General features: G+C 50.7%; 1 protein-coding gene across 1 annotated transcript in view; it reads left to right on the top strand.

Annotated features, from left to right (window-relative positions):
• The window catches only part of Med27 (mediator complex subunit 27), a 185718-nt gene that overhangs the window by 147544 nt on the left and 16605 nt on the right, over window positions 1-21569 (top strand). The window contains exons 5-6 of the mRNA XM_051166136.1: window positions 10461-10568; window positions 20842-20883. Of these exons, the coding sequence (XP_051022093.1) occupies window positions 10461-10568; window positions 20842-20883 (150 nt within the window). The remainder of the gene's footprint in view (window positions 1-10460; window positions 10569-20841; window positions 20884-21569) is intronic.

The following is a 21569-nucleotide window of genomic DNA, read 5'->3' as shown; positions in this document are numbered from 1 at the left end:
CTTTTTATCTTTTCCCTGTCTGTTTCCTGCCACCAGACCACCAGCTCCGCCAACTGTCTGCTTCATTTACATCCCAGGTGCTAAAGCCTGGCCTGCACATGACACATATCAACACGTAGCTGGAGGAAGGAACGCAGAGGGCAAGACATTTGCATTCCAAGGTGCTTGTGGGCCGTGTCACCTGCCTGCCTGGCTCTCCTGCCTCCCTTTCCTGTCCCTTCTCTCCTGCCTCCCTTTCCCATCCCTTCTCTCCTGCCTTTCAGTCCTTCTCATGGTATTGCCCTTTGCCCTTCAACTCCATGTTTTCCCGTCCAGCTGCTGCAGAGGCAAATTAGCAGGCCTACCCAGGATGTGCAGGGGGCAGATCCTTCTCTTCCAGGCCACTGTATGGTCCCTTGATCCCAGGACTACACCCAGTCCAGCTGGTTCCGCTGCCACACGGATCTTGAGAAGGGACTTCTTGGCAGCCATAGTCTGTGCTGGGTTCAGATGCACAGCGTGTGCCCTGGAGGATTGCTGTCAAGGCTGTCCGAAGTGCTCCTTGTTTTCGGAATCATCGGGCTGCTTCTCCATCAGCCAGCCCGTGTCCATCCTGCACTCCTTCTGGAAGGGCTTTCTGCATCTGTGTATCTAAAACTTAAAGTAGGCTGGCTCTGACTTTGATCATCCCTAATACCACAAAGGAAGCCTGAAGGAGAGTGAGCCCTCGGCTGGAAAGCATGGCCCATCGTCTTCTGAAGGAGAGTGAGCCCAGGGCTGGGAAGCATGGCCATCCTCTCTTTTGTTGTATTTTTGTTGTTGAGGGGGAGACAAGTAGGATTGTGGGGAATTTTATGTCTGTAATACAAAACAGAAAATGGTTTTGTAACTCTGCCCATGAACCTTTCTGTCAAATTTGCCAAGAAGCTAGGTCTCTGGTGATAAAATCCCCCTGCAATCAGGGCAGCTTTGGATTTTCTAGAGAGGCAAGAGTTAAGTAAATTTTAAAGTACCCAAATTGCTAACATTGATGGCTCCTTAGCAAATGACTCCAATTTACCCATCAATGGACTAAGCCACCTAATGAGAAATAAACCTTATTAGGCGGGTGCTTGGTAATTATTATATAAAGGCAACAGTAATATAGCAATTGCCACCATGCAGTGAGCTACGGGGGGGCCCCAACCACGTGTCCTCACAGAGGCCCCGCCTTGGAGAGGAGGCCAGGGTTCACTGGTGGCTTTACCCTGCAGCAAAGGGCTGGCAGGAGTGACCTAGCACTCACACAGCCACCCTTGTTCCCTCTTCCTGGCAGCCAGCTAACGAAGGGGGCTATTTTCTAAGGAGAGTAACTTGGCCAGACACTGCCAGAAGGGCAGAGCCAGGCTCTGCACTAGAGTCTAGGGGACACCGCTGTGTACAGTGTCAGGCAGACTCGTCTCACCTGCCTGGGTTTTGTGGCCCTTGTCAAGAGGAGAAACCAAACCTCGTTTCCAGGTGGGAGTCTCTTCCCAGTTTGAGGTTTTCTTTCTCAGTTTGCCCTTTATGGATGACATGGGGCTTTACCATGATGGGCATGGTAGAGCCCTTGAATCCAAATGCCAGCAGCAGTGACCACAGAGTCATCCTCCCATCAGCCCTCTGGCGCTGCACAGAGTAGTGTAGACCCTACTCACTAGGACTCCGGCTTCCCTCACCAGTGGCTCTGCACACTCTGAGGCCTTCTCTTGTGCTTACCCTGAAATGTGGGAAGGCTCAGGTTTTCTGTCCTAGTCTTCAGTGGGCCCTGGCCCTTTCCTAGTCACAGCCCCATGTTCCCTTGGAAACAGGTTTGCTGGCCTGCCCTCACAGATATTCCCCTCCCCCTTCCCCTATTTCATAAGGTACCACACACAGCCCGTGGTTTTGACCCCACCTTTCCATGCTTTGGCCCTCTCAGAGTCAGCCTGGCTCAGAAGCTCGTGTCTTCAGCCAGCCCCACCGTTTCCTAGAAAGAGGCAGCTGCCAGCACCGTGCATCTCTGCATCCTCAGGCCCCTCACAGCTTCTGAGGCTGCCTTTCAGAGGACAATTCTGCCCAGCATGACTCTAGTGGGGCTGCACATAGCCAGCAGCTGTGGAGAACCCAGAAGGCTGGCTCTTTAAAAATGCACTAAAATTAGACTAAGCAGGTACATTATAAGCGTCTTACCACAGGGTTGGGAGTATGCACAAAGCCGCTGGTGAGGGGAGCCGGAGTCCCAGGGAGTAGGGTTTTACAGCTACTTAGTACAATGCCAGAGAAGATTGCTGGGTGGATGGAGGGTCAGGTGACTCCTGGCTCTGTGGTCACTGTTGCTGGCATTTGGATTCATGGGCTAGGCGAGCTATGGAGAAACAGCAAGAGGTAACTCCTGGCCTTGCACAGAAAAACAGCGACCTTGGACTCCAATCCCCAGCTTCCTTCTGTTAAAAATGGAAATCAGACAGCTGCCAGGCTGCCTCACAGGTTATTAGAGGAGCGCACTGCAGCCGTGCAAGCATGCCTTATCCTTGGGAAAGAGGTGAGTGTTATTTACAGAGAAGGCCCCATGAAACAATACAAAGCCTTGGTGGCTCTGGGTGCTTCTCTCTGGTCCACACCTAAGAACCTTCCTTGGAGGAGTGTCCTTGGAGCATCCCTGGGCTCAGCTACCCCCACCCTGAGCCTTTCTGATTGTAGCACATGGCCCCTCGATACAGCGTGCTCCTCCATCAGTGCCCCGTGCGGGTAGCACCTGGGTGGCCTCCAGTTCTGTTCAGGTGCGTGCCATTCTTCCCATCTCCCTAGGACTCAGTCTGTCCCTTTAACCATGAGAGAGCTGGGGTTCTGAAAGACGACTCCGTAGTTAACAGAACTTGACCCAAGTCTGGTCCAGCACCCATATCAGGCAGCTCACAACCTCCTGTAACTCCAGCTCCAAGGGATAAGATGCCTTCTCCCAACCTTCACAGGCACCCACACATAGGTGGCATACAGACACACAGACACAAATACAAATAAATCTTATAATAAATAAACAGGGTGATAAAGGTGGGGACTAGAGCCTCTGCAGGCACTTGAGTCCCTGAACCAGTGTCTGGAGCCAGTGGGGGCATATCTCACAGGATAAATAAACCTGTGAGGACCTGTCACTTCATTCTAGTCCTTCAGGGTTAGTGCAGAGAACGTTCCTTAGGACTGTAGTGAAGATGTGTGTGTATACACGCATGTGTGAGTGAGTGCCTTCCTGCCTTTCCGCCTCTGCATCCCAAGGCATTTCTTAGGTTGCAGCAGGCCCCTTAAGGCTTCAGCCTTATTTGCATGGGAAAATAGCATCCATGGGTGGCTTTATAGAAACAGTTGGCTTTTTAGAAATAAGACACTCTCTCCCCAAAGCAGGGCTCGGAAATATAGCCAGCTGCTGGAATAGCAAATCCTGAACTGTCCCCTTTCCCTCCAGCACACATGTGCACTGTGCTAGGTCAGGGGCCAGCTGGCCTGGGCTCTTCAGCATGTGGCCAGCATACCTCCCCCAAATCCTACACATAGATATTGCGCAGACTGCAAGAATGAGTGTATAGCGCTCTCCACTGCCAAGAGCTTCTCGCCAGTAGGATAACCAGGTCTGTTAGTGACAGAGGTGAACCAAGTATGTCCTCCCTTCTTGCCTTCCCTCACACTTTCTCGCCTGTCTGAGACATTCCTGACCATGGTGAGCTGGAATCCTCTCAGGAGAATGTGGCTTGACAGGTAACCACTGAGAGAGAGCACCATCCAGAGTATGGTTGACCCAACCAAAGGCTGGCAGTGCCAGCGCTTCCGACACTGTCCTTGAGATGAGGAGGTCTGCAGGGAGGCTGCCCAGCACCTTTCCAAGTGCCCTCTGGGCCTCACTTAGGAAGCATCATCCTTCCTTGACTGCTTTTACAGTGTGTCACTTCCACTCACCATACCAACTGCCACAAAGTGGTAAGTGAGCTCTCAGGAGCCGTGTTGTTCAGTATAGAAAATGTTACCTTGGCAACAGCAAGCATGCTTCATTACCAGATGGCATTAGCTTTTATCTGTGGCACCCCATAGCCATTGCCAAGAAATCAACCCATAGCCCCTGTCAGTGAGCATCTTGCTTCTGACTATGGCAGCCTTGGCTGGATGCAGAAAGATGTTCGTGGCCCATCTGCGGTGTATTGTATTAGTCCATCAGAAGCCCAGGTCTGTATCCTGGTGCATCCAGATCGGCTGGAAATTTGCACACTCCACATACAGAAGCATCTGGCTCCCCAGAGTGAAGCTAGGACTAGAAAGCATGTTGTAGAATGTGCACCCCCGCTCCATACTGATGGCTAGTGTTGCCCACTCCACCAAGGCAGACGCGAAAGGATGCTTTGTGGAACATTGCACCCTAAGATGAGCATGGCAAAGTGCATCCTTAAAAAAAAAAAAAAAAAAAAAAAAAAAAAAAAAAAAATTCTTCAGCCAGCCCCTCCACATTTTATTCAATTTCTGAGCAGCCATGAGAGACTGACTTGTCCTGTGTCATACTTCCTGTACTGCCTGTGTGACAGAATCCCGTGGAAGTACAGGCCCTCAATCTGTGGTCAGTGAGATCCTGCTGATCTGCCTTAGGGCAGGTTCAGATCTTCCTGGTCCTGCAGGCTGCCAGGTGCTGTCTCCTAGCACTCATTTGTCCTGGAGGGTACCCACGGTCCACAGCGTCCCCACAGCCCCAAGTGGTGGCTCACTGACCTGGGCGGCAGTTCTGGTTCCATCGTTGCTGCTAACTGGCCTAAGACCACTGTACCTCAACAAACTCCAAACACGGTGCAGGCTGAAGAGCCATAACCGCTACTGGGCCCTGCATCCACCTGCCCTTCACAGTGCTGTCCCCGTGGGCATCGTCTGCTGGGCTCCTCCCAATCCTGCAACAGAGGCAGCCTTGTCTCTCTCAACAGAGGTACTTCACTCAGGTACAAGGAGGCTTCCCAACAGCAGAGTCAAGACCTGACTCAGTTCAGATAGAGCGTCACCAGGAGCAAGCTGAAGTGCAAATGGCGCTAACTCCGTGCCTCTCCAGCTTAGATGAACTCCAGAGCCCTCTCTGACAGACTTCACAGAACCTTGTGGAAACAGAAAAATAGTATATAAACTAACACAGTGTGCTCAGTAGCAGCTGTCCCTCATGCGAGAGTGTAGCCTCCGAGGGCTTGTGCCAAACCCAGACCCCAGGCTTATCTGGCCATCTGTGGAAAGTGCTGGGTAAGACCTGTCAGTGCTCTATGGAGGACATCTCAGAGTACAGACCAGAGCCTCTGTGGGCGATACCTTCTTCCACTTCAACCAGCAAAGCAGGAGAGAGAAGGCCCCCAGCATAGGCTGACGGCAGGCATCAGCCGTCACTCACACACAGCCCACACTTGGATCATGGCATGAGCAAGTTCTTATTCTTTTCAAAGTAGCATTTAGGAGACTGTTGGAAATCTGATAGCTAATACACCAGATGTTTGCTAGTGTTGGACAGCTGCTGTCTTCTAGACATGAGGCTTGCCACAGTTTGACTGTTTTATTTGTCTTTTAAAGATGGACACTAAAATATTTACAGAGAACTGATACCATTTTTGTTACTTGGTTCTTGGTAGCACAGGGAGGGAAAGGAGGTAGAGGTGGCCAGGTAGAGGTAGGTGGCTAGGGCTTGTGTTTGTAGGGCTTTTTGGTTTGATTTTATTTTTTAGACAGAGCCTGAGCACTGAGATTTAAGCCATCACTATCACACTCTACTAAATGTTGTTGTTGTTGTAGTAACCAAGTTGGGATTGAGGGGTGGGGGGGGGCTGGAAAGATGGCTCACAGTTCAGAGTGCCTTTTGCAAAGGACTTGAAGTTGTTCCCAGCACCCACATTGGACAGCAGGTCTCCCTGCTGACCTGTAGCAAGACTTTCTCCGACCCATGGGCGGTTTAAATAAAGACACGAGACTTACTAATATTTAAAAGCTTAGGCCTATAGTTAGGCAGACTCAGCTAGCTCATCTTAGCCTGACTGTCCTAGCCCATGGCCTGCCACATGACTAGTTCTTTACTTCTGTCTGTTCCTTGCTGTGTCCTGCTGGCAAATGTCCACTTTGTGGTCTTCTCCCAGAATCCCTCTCTCTGCCCAGAACATCCACCGTCCCCCTTCTGCCCACCTTTGGCCATCAGCTCTTTATTAAAGCAAATCAGATACAATTCTGATTTCCTTAGGCAGATGAGGAACAGATCTTGACAAAATATGAGGCCAGTGGTGATGGGCCATAGCTCTCTGCTGGTACAGAATTAATAATTGAATATAGAGAGACACACCTTCACACAGTGCACCCCAATACTGCCCTTGAGAGTACCAGCACAAATGTGCACAGACCCACTCACACAGACCCACACACATATACATATTTTTTAAATAGAAATTAATCTTTAAAAAGCAAAAGCAAAAAAAAAAAGAGAGAGAGAGAGAGAGAAAAGAAAAGCACAAAGCTTGGGAGTCAGGCATGGCAGTTCACACCAGCTGTCTAAGCACTCAGGAAGCAAACACAGGAGGATTGCTTGGAGTTTGAGACCAGCCTGTGTCAGTAAAACCTTAGCACAAATCTCAATTCTCCCACCCCTAGAGTGCACTGAATTGTTGTTGCTGGATTAGAGCAGCAAAAGGGGTCAGGGTGGTGGTGGTGGTGTAGGTGTGGTGGGGTGGGGTGGGGTGGGGTGGGGTGGGGTGGGGTGGTGTGGTATGGTGGTTGTGTGGTGGTGTGGTGTGGGTGTGGTGGTGGTGTGGTTGTGTGGTGGTGGTGTGGTGTGGTGTAGTTGTGGTGTGGTGTGGTGGTGGTGTGGTGTGGTGTGGTGGTTGTGTGGTATGGTGTGGTGGTTGTGTGGTTGTGTGGTGGTTGTGTGGTTGTGTGGTGGTTGTGTGGTGGTGGTGTGGTTGTGTGGTGTGGTGTGGTGGTTGTGTGGTTGTGTGGTGGTTGTGTGGTTGTGTGGTGTGGTGTGTGGTTTGGTGGTTGTGTGGTTGTGTGGTGGTTGTGTGGTGGTGTGGTGTGGTGTGGTGTGGTTGTGTGGTGGTTGTGTGGTGGTGGTTGTGGTTACGTGGTGGTTGTGTGGTGTGGTGTGGTGGTTGTGTGGTTGTGTGGTGGTTGTGTGGTTGTGTGGTGTGGTGTGGTGGTTGTGTGGTTGTGTGGTGGTTGTGTGTGTGGTGTGGGTGGTTGTGTGTGGTGGTGTGTGGTGTGGTTGTGTGTGTGTGTGGTGTGGTTTTGTGTGGTGGTGGTGTGTGTGGTTGTGTGGCTGGTGGTGTGGTGTGGTGTGTTGTGTGGTTGTGTGGTGTAGGGTGGTTGTGGTTGGTTGGTGTGTGGTGGTGGTTGTGGTTGTGTGGTGGTGTGTGGTGTGGTGTGGTGTGTGGTGGTGGTGTGGTGTGTGGTGGTTGTGTGGTGGTGGTGTGGTTGTGTGGTGTTGTGTGGTGGTGTGGTGTGGTGGTTGTGTGGTTGTGGTGGTGGTTGTGTGGTTGTGTGTGTGTGTGTGGTTGTGTGGTGGTTGTGTGGTGGTTGTGTGGTTGTGTGGTGGTTGTGTGGTTGTGTGGTGTGGTGTGGTTGTGTGTGGTTGTGTGGTTGTGTGGTGTGGTGTGGTTGTGTGGTGGTTGTGTGGTGGTTGTGTGGTTGTGTGGTGGTGGTGTGGTTACGTGGTGGTTGTGTGGTGTGGTGTGGTGGTTGTGTGGTTGTGTGGTGTGGTGTGGTGTGGTTGTGTGGTTGTGTGGTGGTGGTGTGGTGTGGTGGTGGTGGTTCTTCTTATTGTTCAGTTGAACAGCTCCCTTCACTGAGGAGAATGGAGCGAAGGAGTGCAGCAGGTGTGTGTGTAGCTTTCTGGTGGGCACAGTGCTCCTGGGCAGCAACGTGGCCGGCTGTGGTATTTGCCCCAGTGATTAGATTCTGTGACCCTATCCTAAAACAGATATCACCCTTAGGGTGATGAGTGGGCTCAGCAGGTAAAGGCGCCTGCCTTCAAACCTGACGGCTGGCCTCAGGCCGCTGGAACTCACCTTCTGGAAGGGGACTGCCACAGGTTGTCCTGACCTCTACACACCGAGCCACACATGCATCCACACAATAAGTAAATAAAATGCAATTTAAAATAATAATGTTGACCCCACATGCAGTGGCAGCATGGTGCCAGAAGTACCTGCTTACCTGCTGCAGTTTGCCATGTTTATATTAAGGAAACTTGGAAACACCTTAGGTGTGTGGCAGCAGGAGAGGATTTGAAAAAGGCCCAGGGTAGCCAATAGCTAGGCCAGGTAGCACCTGGCACTGCTTCTAAGGCTGTGTGTAGCGTTATGGAGGAAGGCCTGTGTTGTAATGATGTCAGGATTTGGTTTGCAGACACATTTACCCATGTCAGCAACATGAGAGCCATATGTTAGCTAATGAAATATGGACCACCTGAAAGGTCAGCGTCTCTCAGCGTGCTAAGGAGAGTGTGGACAGAGCTAGAGCTGGGCGCAGCTCAAGCTCACCGGTGGGCCGCATTCGCTGGCTATGTGGATGTTTGGGGGCTGTCCCTCCTGGTGTTGCTGTGTGTCCTGGCTGCAGAAGAGGCCAGGCAAGTGCTGCGGGCTGGTCCAGGAGGCCAAAGGCACCTGTCAACCTCAGAGCCTCACCTAGCCCTGCTGCTAGCAGCAGGAGGAAAGAGAGCTAAAGAACAGTAAAGCTTGACACACTCTTCAAAAAACAAAATGTAAAGGAATTATCCAGAAACCACGAATGGTGCTCTTCTTTGGGTGCAAAGGCCGAGCCATTATCTTCCTTCTGATGCCCTTCCCCAGAAGCTCAGATTCCTCAGACAACTTGTTAGTTAATTAAAACCAGCTGGATCCAGGTGTTTGTGGGAGACAGTTCTTGGTCACTGAAGCTCCTGAGCCAGCCTTCTGTGTGGTGGGGGATGGGCCCTAGTCTGTCAGGTCTGCCTCCCCTGTAATGGTGGGCTCCGCCCTGGCCTCCTTCCCTTCCTAGAGGTCTCTGCTGATCCTGCCTCTGTGGTCCATTGGCATCCTTAAGTAGTGATTCAGTGTCACCAGGTGTAACAGTACTTAAAAGCACACTGTACGATGTGTTCGTCAGCATCCATTAAATGTGAACCAATACAGCCGAGCTCCTTCTCACCAAGCTTATGTTCTGCACAGGCAAGGCACACAAAACGGAGGCAAACATCATCCCAGCACCTGTAAAAGGAGTTAGGTATCAGGATGCTCCCCAGTGTAAGGCTGGACGGTAGTGATCAGAGAGGCAGACAGCTTCAGAGAACTAGGGGACAAGAAAGGGAGGCTTGAAAGCAGTCTCTAGACACTGGCAGCAGGTTGGCCTGGAAGAACCAGGCTTGCTCTGTGGGCTGAGGCTTTCTTAGACCAGCATGGCTCCCTATGAGCAAATCTGAGATTTCTAGCCCTATCAGAACATCTAAGACCACGGGCCTCCAGTGGCCTCTGGCCCGGGCTGCCTCCAAGGTCTCACCAGGAACAGAAAAGGCATGCATCTCGGGCACCACCTATGAAGAAGAGCCTGATGGCCCTACATAGCAGTGTCTTTCTCCCCTGGCATTGTGGAAGCCTTTTTAGATGGTTTCTCTTTGTGTGGGGGGAGGCAGGGGGGGCGATATTGAGACATGGTCTTGCTATATAGCCCGCTGGCCTCAAACTCACAGAGATCCACCTGGCTCTGCCTCCCACGAGCTGGAATTAAAGATGTGCACCATTAAACCCAACTTTTTAGATGTTTTTGTTTTGTTGGCTTTTTTTGTTTTGTTTTGTTTTTGTGGGTTTTTTTTGTTGTTGTTGTTGTTTTGGGTTTTTTTTTTTTTTTGGGGGGGGGGTGCTTGTTTTGTTTTTTTTTTGCTTTTGTTGTTTTGTTTTGTTTTGTTTTTAGCCCATGGTATGCTTGGTTCTGAGAGTAAAGCATGTCAGGAGCGTGTTTCACTCCGGATAACACATAGCCACTTTGGGTTCCCTTTGTTTCTCCACTTTTCCACCAGCTGTCACTAGGCAGCTTCCACCAAAGGGTGCCGGTGCCTGTTTCTGCGCTCTGCACCGTATTCCGTGTGTATATTTGTGGCCGGAACACAGATCAACACCAGTGCGCTCACCAAGCTCATCAAACCAAAACCAGAGGACCCCAGCCCTGGAAAGGGGTGGAGCAGGTGCCCTATCCAGTAGATAGTGAGCTATCCGATGGCAAAGCTATGCTGGGGGACGGATGAGGTGGGCTAACAGGGTCACAGAAGAGGCTGCCATGAGTGGGCCCTGTCAAGTACATTAAGGTTAAGCACTGACCAAGCCTTCCCTCCACGGCCTCTGCTGCCTCACTTGGAGTCAGGCCGGATACATGATGGTTGTTTCTGCCTCCACCACACTGCCCAGCTCTGTGTGATTTGCATAGTGAGCATGAGCCTTCACCTGTGTGTGCTCTTGTTTTGACAGGTGACCTTGGGGAAGGTGCTGAAAGTGATCGTCGTCATGAGGAGCCTGTTCATCGATCGCACAATCGTGAAAGGATATAATGAGAATGTGTACACGGAGGATGGGAAGGTGAGTGGCCCGGAGGCTGGGGGAGGGGCTCTTCCGCTACCCTGTCCCAGCACCGAGGTCCAGGCGAGTGACACTCAAAACCAGCACACCAGCCCTGAAGCAATCCACAGACTAGTCAGCATGAAGATGGATGCTTGACAAAAACCATTCCAGTCTCTCCACTTGCTGTTGCAAGCCTCTGCTGCTCACTGCAAGCCCGATGCCCTCACTTGAATTTCTAATTGAGCACCTTAGACCCCAGTTGCCTCATTAGACATATCTTCTGAGGAAATAGATTTTTTTTTCAAGTCAACCAGCACATCAATAGCCTATGGTTCTGCATTTTGCTTTTCTTAAAGCCGTGAGGAAGACCCAAGTCAGTTTGACACAGCCCAATGACACCCTTTCCTTGCCAGCTCACAGCCGGCCCTTGGGAAGTCACATCTCAGCTACACACTGAATACCTCAGCAGGAAGAAGGCAGCTTCTGCCTGCAGGTGATTTGCCTCACAGAACGCTTACTCTCCACAGCCAGACACAATGTGGGATGGCATGAGGAGGGAGGCGCTTCACCGGCTGGTTGCTTTCCTGGAAAGTTCACTCCCATGGTCCTGTAGTTTCTTGAGTGCGCACCCTCCATCTGGCTCTGTGGAAAGCAACGGAGGACACTAATGAGAGCTGACAGCCTTCATTTGTGTCTGCTCCCAAGCGTGAGGAGCACCTGCCCCACAGACCCACCCAGGCTCCTCTGTCACTCTCCAGCCTGAGACACCCTCCTCCCTCCCTTGGGACCTTTCCCTCTCCTCATTTTAAATGTTAACATTTAAATGTGTTTGGTAATAGCCACTGCCACTCAATGCCACATTATAATGAGAATAGACAGTTGTTGAAAGCAGGTGGTGAACAGGCTTTGCCTGTGACAGGTGTCCTAGTTGCTGTGCTAAAGGTTAACATTTGAGCAAAGTACCCAGCATTCCCACATTCCCCAGACCACTGCTGCGTCCTACCAAGTTCTCTGTCTGGTTTGTGTAGCTTTCCCAATTGATAGCAACTCAATTGTTGAGAGATTTCCTTTTACTTTCTGGAAAAATCACACTATGCTTGGAGTAAGGGTGGAGAGTGAGGGTGACGGTCCAGTGGGCGTGGCCTTCATGTGATTCTAAGTTCTGCTTGGGTCAAGCGGAGTTCCTGACCTCCCGGGAAGGCTGGCCCTGATGGGCATGTACAAGTTCATTTGTCTTGGGTCTTTGCAGGCGTCAGGTCGAAGATGGTGTAGTCACACCTGGTATGAAACAGCCCTTGCTCACTTGCACATGGGTTACGAGACTGAGCACAAAGGCTGTACCTGGCACCACAATGCAAAGTTACCAAGTAAGAATGCAAATGAGCCACGCTCCAAATGCAGACCAGGAGTGGAGATTTTTGCCAGCTGCGTGTGCTGCTGGCCTGTGGTGTTCTGCAGACCAAACCCAAATTGTCCTCAGTGACACACAGGGACACCCACACTCTGCCCCCGTGGACACTCAGAAAGTCACAGTTAGTGCTTTATGCTTCACTCAACGCAGGGAATTCTCTACCATGTCCCTCCAGGGGCACACTCTGCTGGCCTGCCGCAGCAGCTGCCACCATCTTTTCGTCTTTCCCATCTCTTCCCAGGGTTCTCTCCTCCCTTTGCCCACACAGGAATCACCCCTCCTGCCTGGGCCTCAACTCTTCACCTCCCTAGCTCGGGCTCCTCCTGCCCCTTGTCTTGGTTAGCCATCCCACCACCCAGCTGCCTAAGCCTTCCTTCCTGCCATCCCTGAGGGCTGGGCTGTTACCCCTCTTAGATCATCTACCTTTCCCCACCCACCCTCCCACCCCCAGCCCTCTGTCTGTTCTCTGTAAAAGAAACTATTTGCCTGTTTCAGTTGTTGACCAGGGGCTTACTGCCTCTGTCTGCTAACCTAGGCCTAGTCCTGGAAGTGTTTAGCCTCCATACAATCTAACCTAGGCCTAGAATATTTAGCCTCTGAAACTTACTGTTTAATAAGCTCACCCTTTCCTCTTATTACTGAGCTCTGGGCTGGGTGGTTCAATTCAGCTGTTCTGGCTCAAACACCTCTCCCAGCTGACTTATTCAATCTGGCTTTTCTCTCGGCCTCTGAATTGCTCTGCTTGGCCTCAAACTAACTCCAACAATCTGCTGTAATCTTCTTATTTTTTCTTATTCTCTGGCTCATTTGGTCTTCACCTGGGTGTTCTGCTCTCTCTTTCTCTCTCTCTCTCTCTCTCTCTCTCTCTCTCTCTCTCTCTCTCTCTCTCTCTCTCTCTCTCTCTCTCCCTCTCTCTGCAACCTATCCCAGGTAAAACTACCTCCTCTCTGCATTGCCCCCTTAAGTAGCTACCCTTTTCCTCTCTCTTCTCATGAGAGTTGGATGTATCCTATTCTGTCAAATATTCTCTGATTCGTCACTTTTTCTGCCACTCAATTAGACATCACTTTTAAACATGGGTGCTTCCTTCTACAAACTAACTTTACCTTCATTTGGTATTAAACCATGTACCACCATGCCTGGACCTAAGCTTTTCTTTACCTGATACGTGCTCTATACCAGGCTGACCTTGAACTCATATCTGTTTGCCTCTGTCTCCTGGATTAAAGACATGTTTGTATTCCAGCTGGATCACACAGACCTAGAAGGTCTTTGGATGTGATCTCTTGCCAGAACAGCCATGTTCTGAATAAAAATTCCCCTACAGCCCTCTGCTTCCTCATTCTTGCTTTTGCTGATCTGCTTCCTGCTCTTGCCGACTCACATCCAGGCCCCTTCCTTCCCCCGCAGCCTGGCCTGCCCTCTCTCTCCTGCAGATCATACACACCCATGCACACATACCTCGGGTTCTCTGCTTCATCTCAGTATTACTGGGAACAGCCAAGCCATCCCGCACAGTTGCCTGTTGTGCTTTTCCCTGGGTGCTTGCACTCCTACTCCACCTGACAGACTTTCACCCTTTAAAATGCCCTGCATATTTCCTCTGAGGTGCATCCCCTCTCCTCATTTTCCCCCTTCCCCACCCTCCCTCTTCCCTCCCCTCTCCCTACCTCCCTCCTGCCAACCCTCACCTACTAACATAGCTGGCCTAGTGGGTATGACCCTCAGCCTGTTCTAGCTGTGCTTTGCCCTAGAAGCTGCTGTCAGACTCATGTTACTGAATGGGAAGCCGGAACCTAGGGTCAGGGTTGCTTACATGAACCAATCCTGTACTGTGTGCTAAGTAGACTTTAGTGCCGGGAACAGCCTGGAAGCACTGTTGTGTGTGGGAAAGAGGGAGGCTAATGGGCTAGCCTACCTGAGAGGTGAAATGCTTAGCGGAAGTGGGAAAGTGAAGAATCAAGAAGCAGCGGGCATTCGAATCATGAACGATCAGGCTAAAGGGACGCAGTGAGCCCACACACACCCTCCTCAAGGATGCTGGTCCTCCACTGTACAGCAGAAAGGGGCCATTTTGAGGGATCTGGGCTTGAGGATGGCTGGCCTCAGAGCATGGTGGGGCACTGTCTCAAGCAAAAAGGAACGTGTAGTTAGGATAACAAGAGTTCTGTTGTATTATGCCTAGGTCCACACTCTAAATTCCTAACTGCCATCCTGTTCCTGTCTCCTGAAGGCTGCTCACCTGTGCACCGTATCTTAGCTGAAGGTCAGGTCTGGTCTCTAACAGAAGCCAATGATTCCAGGCTCAGGATCCTCAGGGCAGATCAAGGTTACATCTCCCAGATGTGCAGAGCAGAGCACAGTAGGTGCCATGGGGTTCCAGGACTGTGCCTGGTTATCTTGAGTGAGTGATATTGCTGGGTTCTGGTTATCAGATGCAGTCTTGGGTGTAGTGGGAATCCTGACTAAGCTAGTTTACATGTCTAAAAGGCGTTTTTTTAAACTATGCTCCTTACAGGCAGGAGACTCTTGATCCCTTTTGCGCCTATGTACATGGCCTATGCAGCATATAGGGACCTCAAAGCAAGACTGCCAGGCCCAGCCTAAGTTGGTAGAGAAGCTGTCAGCTGGCCTGCTCTCCTGAGACTAACAGTTCCTCCCACTTGATTAGTCCCAGGCTTTTCAAGCACTATACAAAAGAGAAGGCACTGCAAGTGTCCAGCTCTGAGTGCGGAGCCTGGTATGGGCACACTTATGTCACATTCCTCCACAAAACACGGTGAAGATTTGGAAAACCCCATTGGAGTTCAAGGCCTGCTCTGCAAGACAGAGTCCCTGGCAGTTCTGCTGTGGAGAAGCTGCAGTCCAGCATTTGCTCAACTGGCACCTGGGCTCGGGGCTCATTTTGCTGTGGTCATCTGGAGCTCAGCCTGGGGTGCACTGGATGGGCTCAAATCCCCCCATGGCCTGAACCTCTTGCCCCTGTGTGGTGGTCCCCCATGTGCTAGTGCAGCACAGTGTCTTCAGTGCTGTAGCAGTGGCCAGGCACACCCCACCCCACCCCAGTTTCCAGCCAGTTTATCCTGTCAGCATGCATCCCTACACACTGTCACCTTGCTCTTTGCTGTAACAACCGCTGCCCTGATACCCTGTCTCTTTACCCATGATGCTTATTTTTTTATATCGAGTGCCAGTAGCCTTGTTCCTCTAAGAATAAAGCTGCATTCAGACTTACCCGCCGCTCTTCACTGTAATCAGGGAGTGAGGCCGTGACTCAGCATGTTAGCAGGCAGGGTGTGGGAACACCTGGCCATTGTCCTGATTTTATATCAGTCAGACTGAGCCAACAGATGGAAAAAATAGAAGTGTCTCCATTGAATTTATCTTATTAGGGGATTTAGGTTATGTTAATGCTATAGCTTCATTAATTACCCCATATCAATAAAAAAGGCAGCTTTTAGCCTCCGAGCGGAAGAGAGGAGAAGAAATGGCGGTATCAAAGGGAGCCTTCAAAGACAGCCAGAGCTGTCTCCAGGGTAATTTCTGATCCTGCATTCTTCCCACTTCAAAGTTGGATGTGTGTGTGTGTTTGGGTCGAGGGGGCTGGAGAAGCTTGAGTCTGGTTTCTCTAATAAGTGTTGGCATCAGCCCCGTTTGATATTAGATGCAGGGAACATTTTGATTTGCTATAGCCTTTGAAACTGTTCAGACGACCTTCAGAAAAATGGCCTCTTGTTACTTCTGGGGAGAAGGGTGAGAGCTGGGAAAGGGGGGGGGAGATCCAGCTGGGTTCCGATGCAGAGGGTGCCCCCAAGTTGTGCTTTCAGCAATTTTTTAGTAACAAATGTATGTCCTGATTGAAAGTGAAAAGTTGAAGAATAATAGAGCTGTAGCAGTGCACTCCTGGTGAGCGTGTTTCCGCCCTCCCTCCGGGAGGGTGGGCAGATTTAAGAAGATGACCACACAGAAGTTTTCCATGTCTCTGAAAACTCACACAGCTGCAGAGAAATCCTTTGCTGTGGCCCTGTTGTATCCTTCACCCAGACTGACACATCTGTCACCCATGGGTCTTGCAAGACAACGATCCCTTTAAAGGCTGAGGCCCTCTGAGGCTTAGGAGCTTCATTTGGAAGTGTCCATTGTAGATCATTTCAAATTCTGTGTGTGCGCCGCCTTTTGAAATGAAATAAAGAATTGATAACTTTCTGATAAGCTGCCAGCGCTTTCGTATCCTGCTAAATGAATGTTAGCGGCGATGATTGGCACAGCAGCCGCCTGGCATGGATTTGTGAGGCTGAACTCTGCAGGAGCACCCCCAGAGAGTTGGGCTAGTGACATTGTAGGGGGCCCCTGAGGAACGCCCCCTCTGAAGTCAAGCTGAGAGGCCACTGGGCCTTCGGACATAGACAGGCTCCTAACATCCCCACTGCTTGGCTGTGGTGCTCTCTGGGCCTCAGTTTCCTCATCTGGGATTGGAAGCGATTCTTGGGTGTCAGTGCTTGGGGTGGGAGGGGTCTGACCGCAGCAGAAGTAAGACATCAGCAAGGACAGAGCGACCTTCTCTTTGGCATCAGATCATGCTTTTAGAGGATTTTTGACATCTTGGTGTTTATCCTGAGAACAGACACGAGCACCCACTTGTCTGCAGGGCTGCATTTCACTCCCCTGAAAATAGGCCCTGCTCCCACCAGAACACATTGCAGCCTGGACCCGGAGCTGCCTCTGCGCTGCAGCTTTATCCACCTGGCTCCACAAAGAGCTGACTCAGCCGTTTCAAATCCTCCCAGCATTGCCCAGTCTTCTGAGGGGACTTTCACCCTGATCCTGACACCCCAGGTCAGAGTACTGTCTCATTCACCAAGCTGAAAGTTTACTGCTTCCAGGTTTCCTTTTTTAATATTGCCACTAGCAAAAAAAATACAAAAACAAAAACAAAAATGTTAACAATGCTTGCCTAACCTAATAAATATTCACTGGGCTCAGTCTTGGCTTCCAGAAAATGAATTTCTGAGCTCTTCCTGGCCCTAAGGAGAGACAGGGCATTGACTCCAGAACTTGCATTTAAATGGCTTTACTCTGGCATAAATCTAGCAGAAGATCAAGTCTGAGCCACCTGCCTCAGGTTCCCAGCAAAGGGGGAGCCCAGTGTTGCCTTCTCAGCCATGTGCTCCAGGTAGTGTCCAAGGCTTTGCTGTCCCCAATGGTAGAATGGTCCTCTAGCGATTCTTTAAAACTTTCCCTAAGCCGGGCGTGGTGGCGCACGCCTTTAATCCCAGCACTCGGGAGGCAGAGGCAGGCGGATCGCTGTGAGTTCGAGGCCAGCCTGGTCTACAAAGTGAGTCCAGGATGGCCAAGGCTACACAGAGGAACCCTGTCTCAGAAAAAAAAAAAAAAAAAAAAAAAACTTTCCCTAAAGGAGGCGTGGTGAATGAATAGGCGAGGCCTGTTTTGAGGACCCACAATTAGGCTTTGGAGCCAGGCTCGTTCTTAAGCCTCTGATCTTTGCTCTCTAAGGTTTTGTTTTGTTTTTTAGATTTTGTAGATATTGAAAGTCTCCTAAGATAATTGTTTGAGTAATTATCCAAGCTGCAACTTGGAGCGTGTGCAGCTTCCGTGTCTTTGTGGCTGGTATCCTTGTCGCGGTGTGGTGTGTGTGGTGTGAACAGGCACCGGGCGTCAACAGTGGGAGCTGCCGGCTGGAAACGAGAGGGGAAAGAAGTTGCTTCCAAGTTCCAGCACGGATGCTGCTCTTCCTGAAACATGGATTCAAAGTCCCTGGCATCGTGGTCTGGGTAGAACTAAGAGATGCAAAGTCATTCCCATTCTCCCTGTGCTCCCTGCAGTCGTTAAGGGCTGCATGTGTTAAACCCTGGGCTGAACTGCTGCCCTGAAGTCACCTGAGCCTGACTTCTCCCACACCACGCTGCCACCCATCAGAACAGGCAATGTGGGGAACATACAGCCAGTGTTCTCTTACATGTATTTATTTTACACGTGTGCATGCACATTCAGAGGTCAGAGGGCAATTGCAGGAGCCACTTCTCTCCTTCTGCCATGTGGGTCCTGGGTGTTGAACTCGGGTCATCAGGCTTAGCAGCAGGCGCCTTTTCCCACAGAGCCAACTGTTTTGGTCAGAGTTACTCTTGTCACTGTGCCCCTGCATACTGTTAACCTCTAATGTCTGAAGATGTTTCAAATTCAGCCAGGTGCAGTGGTACACACCTGTAATCCCAGCACTCGGGAGGCAGAGGCAGGCAAATCTGTGAGTTCGAGGCCAGCCTGTTCTACAAAGCGAACCCAGGACAGCCAAGACTACACAGAGAAACCCTGTCTCGAAAAACAAGGAAAAAGAAAACGTTCTTCTTCTCATCCATTGGTCTAAAGGAGACAGAAGCTGAAATTTGATGTTGCCTCTTTAGGGGCAGCTTGGCATTGGGGCCATGCTGTTAGGAGGCCATGGGGAGCCAGGAAGTGCATAGCATGGATGGTGGGTACATTTTCCCAGTGACATAAATGAGTGTGTGATCAAAGATGCTTGTTACCTACCAGCTCTGGAGCTGGAATGGCCCCTCTGGCCTCCCCAGCCAGAGCCCAGCCACCGCAGGCAGCCCTCACACTCACTGTGCCCTTCAGTACGTGAAAGTGTCAGGCACTGGACACATAACAGGAAACTAGTGAGAAGGAGCTGAGAGAAAGGGGCGCATGTCTGATGTAACCCAACTTCTAATTTCCAAGGGCTTTTCAAGAAGCCATGTTTTGATGTTTCTCAGAACAGCAGGAACTCTCTGAAGTGCCTGGGTCAAGTGCAGCCCTCACTTCCTGTGGCTCAGAGGCATGTCCCCATGCAGCCACTTCTCCTGCACCCTAGTGCTGCAGGTCAGTGTGACAGCACACAGGCCTGAGCTGCCCCAGATCAGACTTCCACCTTGACCACCAGTCAACCCCAGAGGCAGGGCCAGGAGACCCATTCACTGGGTGTTTCGATTTGCTCAGCTCCTGACCTCATTAGATTAAAGTCACCTGTCCAGCACCTCTGGGACTCACAGAGGGCTTCCTCGCCTGTCATTACCCATGAGTGGCAGCCCAGCTCCTGCGGTCTCTGTCTTGGGGTAATTTGTTCTCAAGTCTTGAAACAGTGAGAGGGCACAGGCTACTGTGCAAGCTGTGGAAACCAGAAACAGTTTCAGTTAGTATGAGGTGCTGAGCCCCCAGTGTAGGGGGCACTGGGCTGACTCCCCTGAGCTCTGCCCACATCTCATTTGGGAACCTCAGACTTCCTCCTTCCTGCAATCTAGTCTCCTTAGCTCAGGGCCTCCTAACCCAGCCAGTTCCAGAGCCCACTAGGAATGCTGCTGAAAAAAAAAAAAAAAAAAACAATACAAGGAGCTGGCTAACCCACTCCAGAAGGAGAGCAATGAATTTGTAAATTAAAAAGCAAGACTCCCTGACAGTGGTGTGGGCTGCTCTTGGGACCCCTTTCCTCCTACTGCGCTCCCTCACTCAGCCTGGTATGAGGGTTTGTGCCTAGTCTTATTACAACTAGTTTGTTTTTTGGTTTGTTTTTTTTTTTTTTAAGATTTGTTTACTTATGTATATAATGTTGTGTCTTCATGCCAGAAGAGGGCACCAGATCTCATTATAGATGGCTGTGAGCCACCATGTGGGTGCTGGGAATTGAACTCAGGACCTCTGGAAGAGTAACAAGTGCTCTTAACCACTGAGCCACCTCTCCAGCCCTTATTGCAACTTGTTACACGACGTTCAGTTGCTATCTCTGGACCACCTACCCTTTTCTGACGGGAAAGAGGAGAAGTGGATCCGGGGGAGAGGGAGGTGGGGAACTGGGAGGAGTGGAGGGAGGGAAAACTATGGGAGGGATGTAATTATGAGAGAAGGAATTTAAAAGAAACCTCCCCAGGGGGTGCCAGTGCCTGCCGGGTTTGAGCAGCCAGGTGATGCCGTCTGCCTTCTGTGATGGCATCTCCAGTTTTACTTGGCAGGGGATGGCTCTGAACTGCCTCTTATCTGGAAAGCCAAGGTCATTGTGGAGACTGCCTGGAGGATCTGGTGTACCGCCTAGCATGGAGTAGTGTCCTCAGCTACAGTCTGCTGGCTCTCCCTCCCCAGCAATGGCCGACTGCTGCCCGCGATGGGCCAGGCCCAGTACCTCTGACCACTGAGCTCATGTTCTGATGGGCCAAGGCTGGAGCAGACAAAGACATCACACGCTCCAGGCACTCTTTTTTGTTTGTTTGTTTGTTTTTTGTTTGTTTGTTTGTTTTAAATATTTATTTATTTATTTATTTATTTATTTATTTATTTATTTATTATGTATACAGTGCTCTGCCTACATGCACACTGGCAGGCCAGAAAAGGGCATCAGGTTACAATCTAGATGGTTGTGAGCCACCATGTGGTTGCTGGGAATTGAACTCAGGACCTCTGGAAGAGCAGCCAGTGCTCTTAACCTCTGAGCCATCTCTCCAGCCCCCAGGCACTCTTAGTGTTAGAGAAGCTTTAACTTTTCAACACGTAAAGCAAGTGGATGTTGGGAATCGTATTGTGGTAGGTAACCGGGGAAGGCCTTCCCAACGATAGTGATGCTGAGCCTGAAGGAAGTCCAAGAGGAGCCACGTGCAGGCTGTGTGAAGGACAATCCAGGCAAAAGCATAGGGGTTCTAAAGTGGGCAGGGGCCTCATCCTGGGAGCCTAGCCGTTGATGGCCTCGTATCGCTTGACTTTATTCCTTAAGTCACCTGGAAGCGGGGAAAGAAGGCACTTAGGAAGGTCATAGCAGTTTGCCACCCAGTCCCGCTCTGTCACTGTTTGATTCTTTGGGTTGACTGAAACTGATGCTGACTCCTCTCTCTCCCCCAACAGCTTGACATATGGTCCAAATCCAACTATCAAGTATTCCAGAAGGTAAGCTGTCCTCTCTGTCTCTCACTCAGGACGCGTGGGCAAACCATGAGTGCTTCGGGTATAGACTTTCCCAACTCGGAGGCTTTTTTAGAAAGTGAGCGGACATGAACAGTCGGGGCTATGGCTCGGTCTAGATAGAGACCTGCACAGAGCCCTGGGTTCATCCCTGCACCACATACTTGGATATGGTGGCACATCTGTCATCCCAGCACCTGGAAGGGGAAAGCAGAAGGGTCACAAGTCCGAGGTCACCCTCTACTGCTGTTCTCTGAGCTACAGGAGTGGGAAAAACAGGTGACATGCAAAGCTTCTCGCTGTGACATGGGGAAGCAGTCAGCCTGGGGATGTCAGTCAGGTTAGTGGTTGCCTATGGGCAGAGCAGGGAAATGGCCTCAAAGGGATAGCAGAGGACACATTGAAGTGGTGGACACACTTTGTTTCTGAGGTGATAATGGTGGTGATGGTATTAGAGGCCAGAAGACTGTTTACTCACACGGGTGACTTGCTGTCTGTAGTGTAGACTGTACTGACACAGACACTTTCCAGTGGTTCCAAGCTCTGTCTGGTCTTGAGATGCAGTTTCGCAGCCCGTGTGCTTGCCCAAGTGCATGGAGAAGCAGAGCACACAACCTGACCTGCTCCACCCCACCTCCTGCTCTCGTGACTGCTTCCTGCAGAAACATAAA

This window comes from Acomys russatus, chromosome 24 (assembly GCF_903995435.1).
Source record: "Acomys russatus chromosome 24, mAcoRus1.1, whole genome shotgun sequence".
Classification (NCBI taxonomy): domain Eukaryota; kingdom Metazoa; phylum Chordata; class Mammalia; order Rodentia; family Muridae; genus Acomys; species Acomys russatus.
The sequence above is the reverse complement of the archived record's forward strand: the minus strand, read 5'-3'. Positions and strand labels throughout refer to the sequence as shown.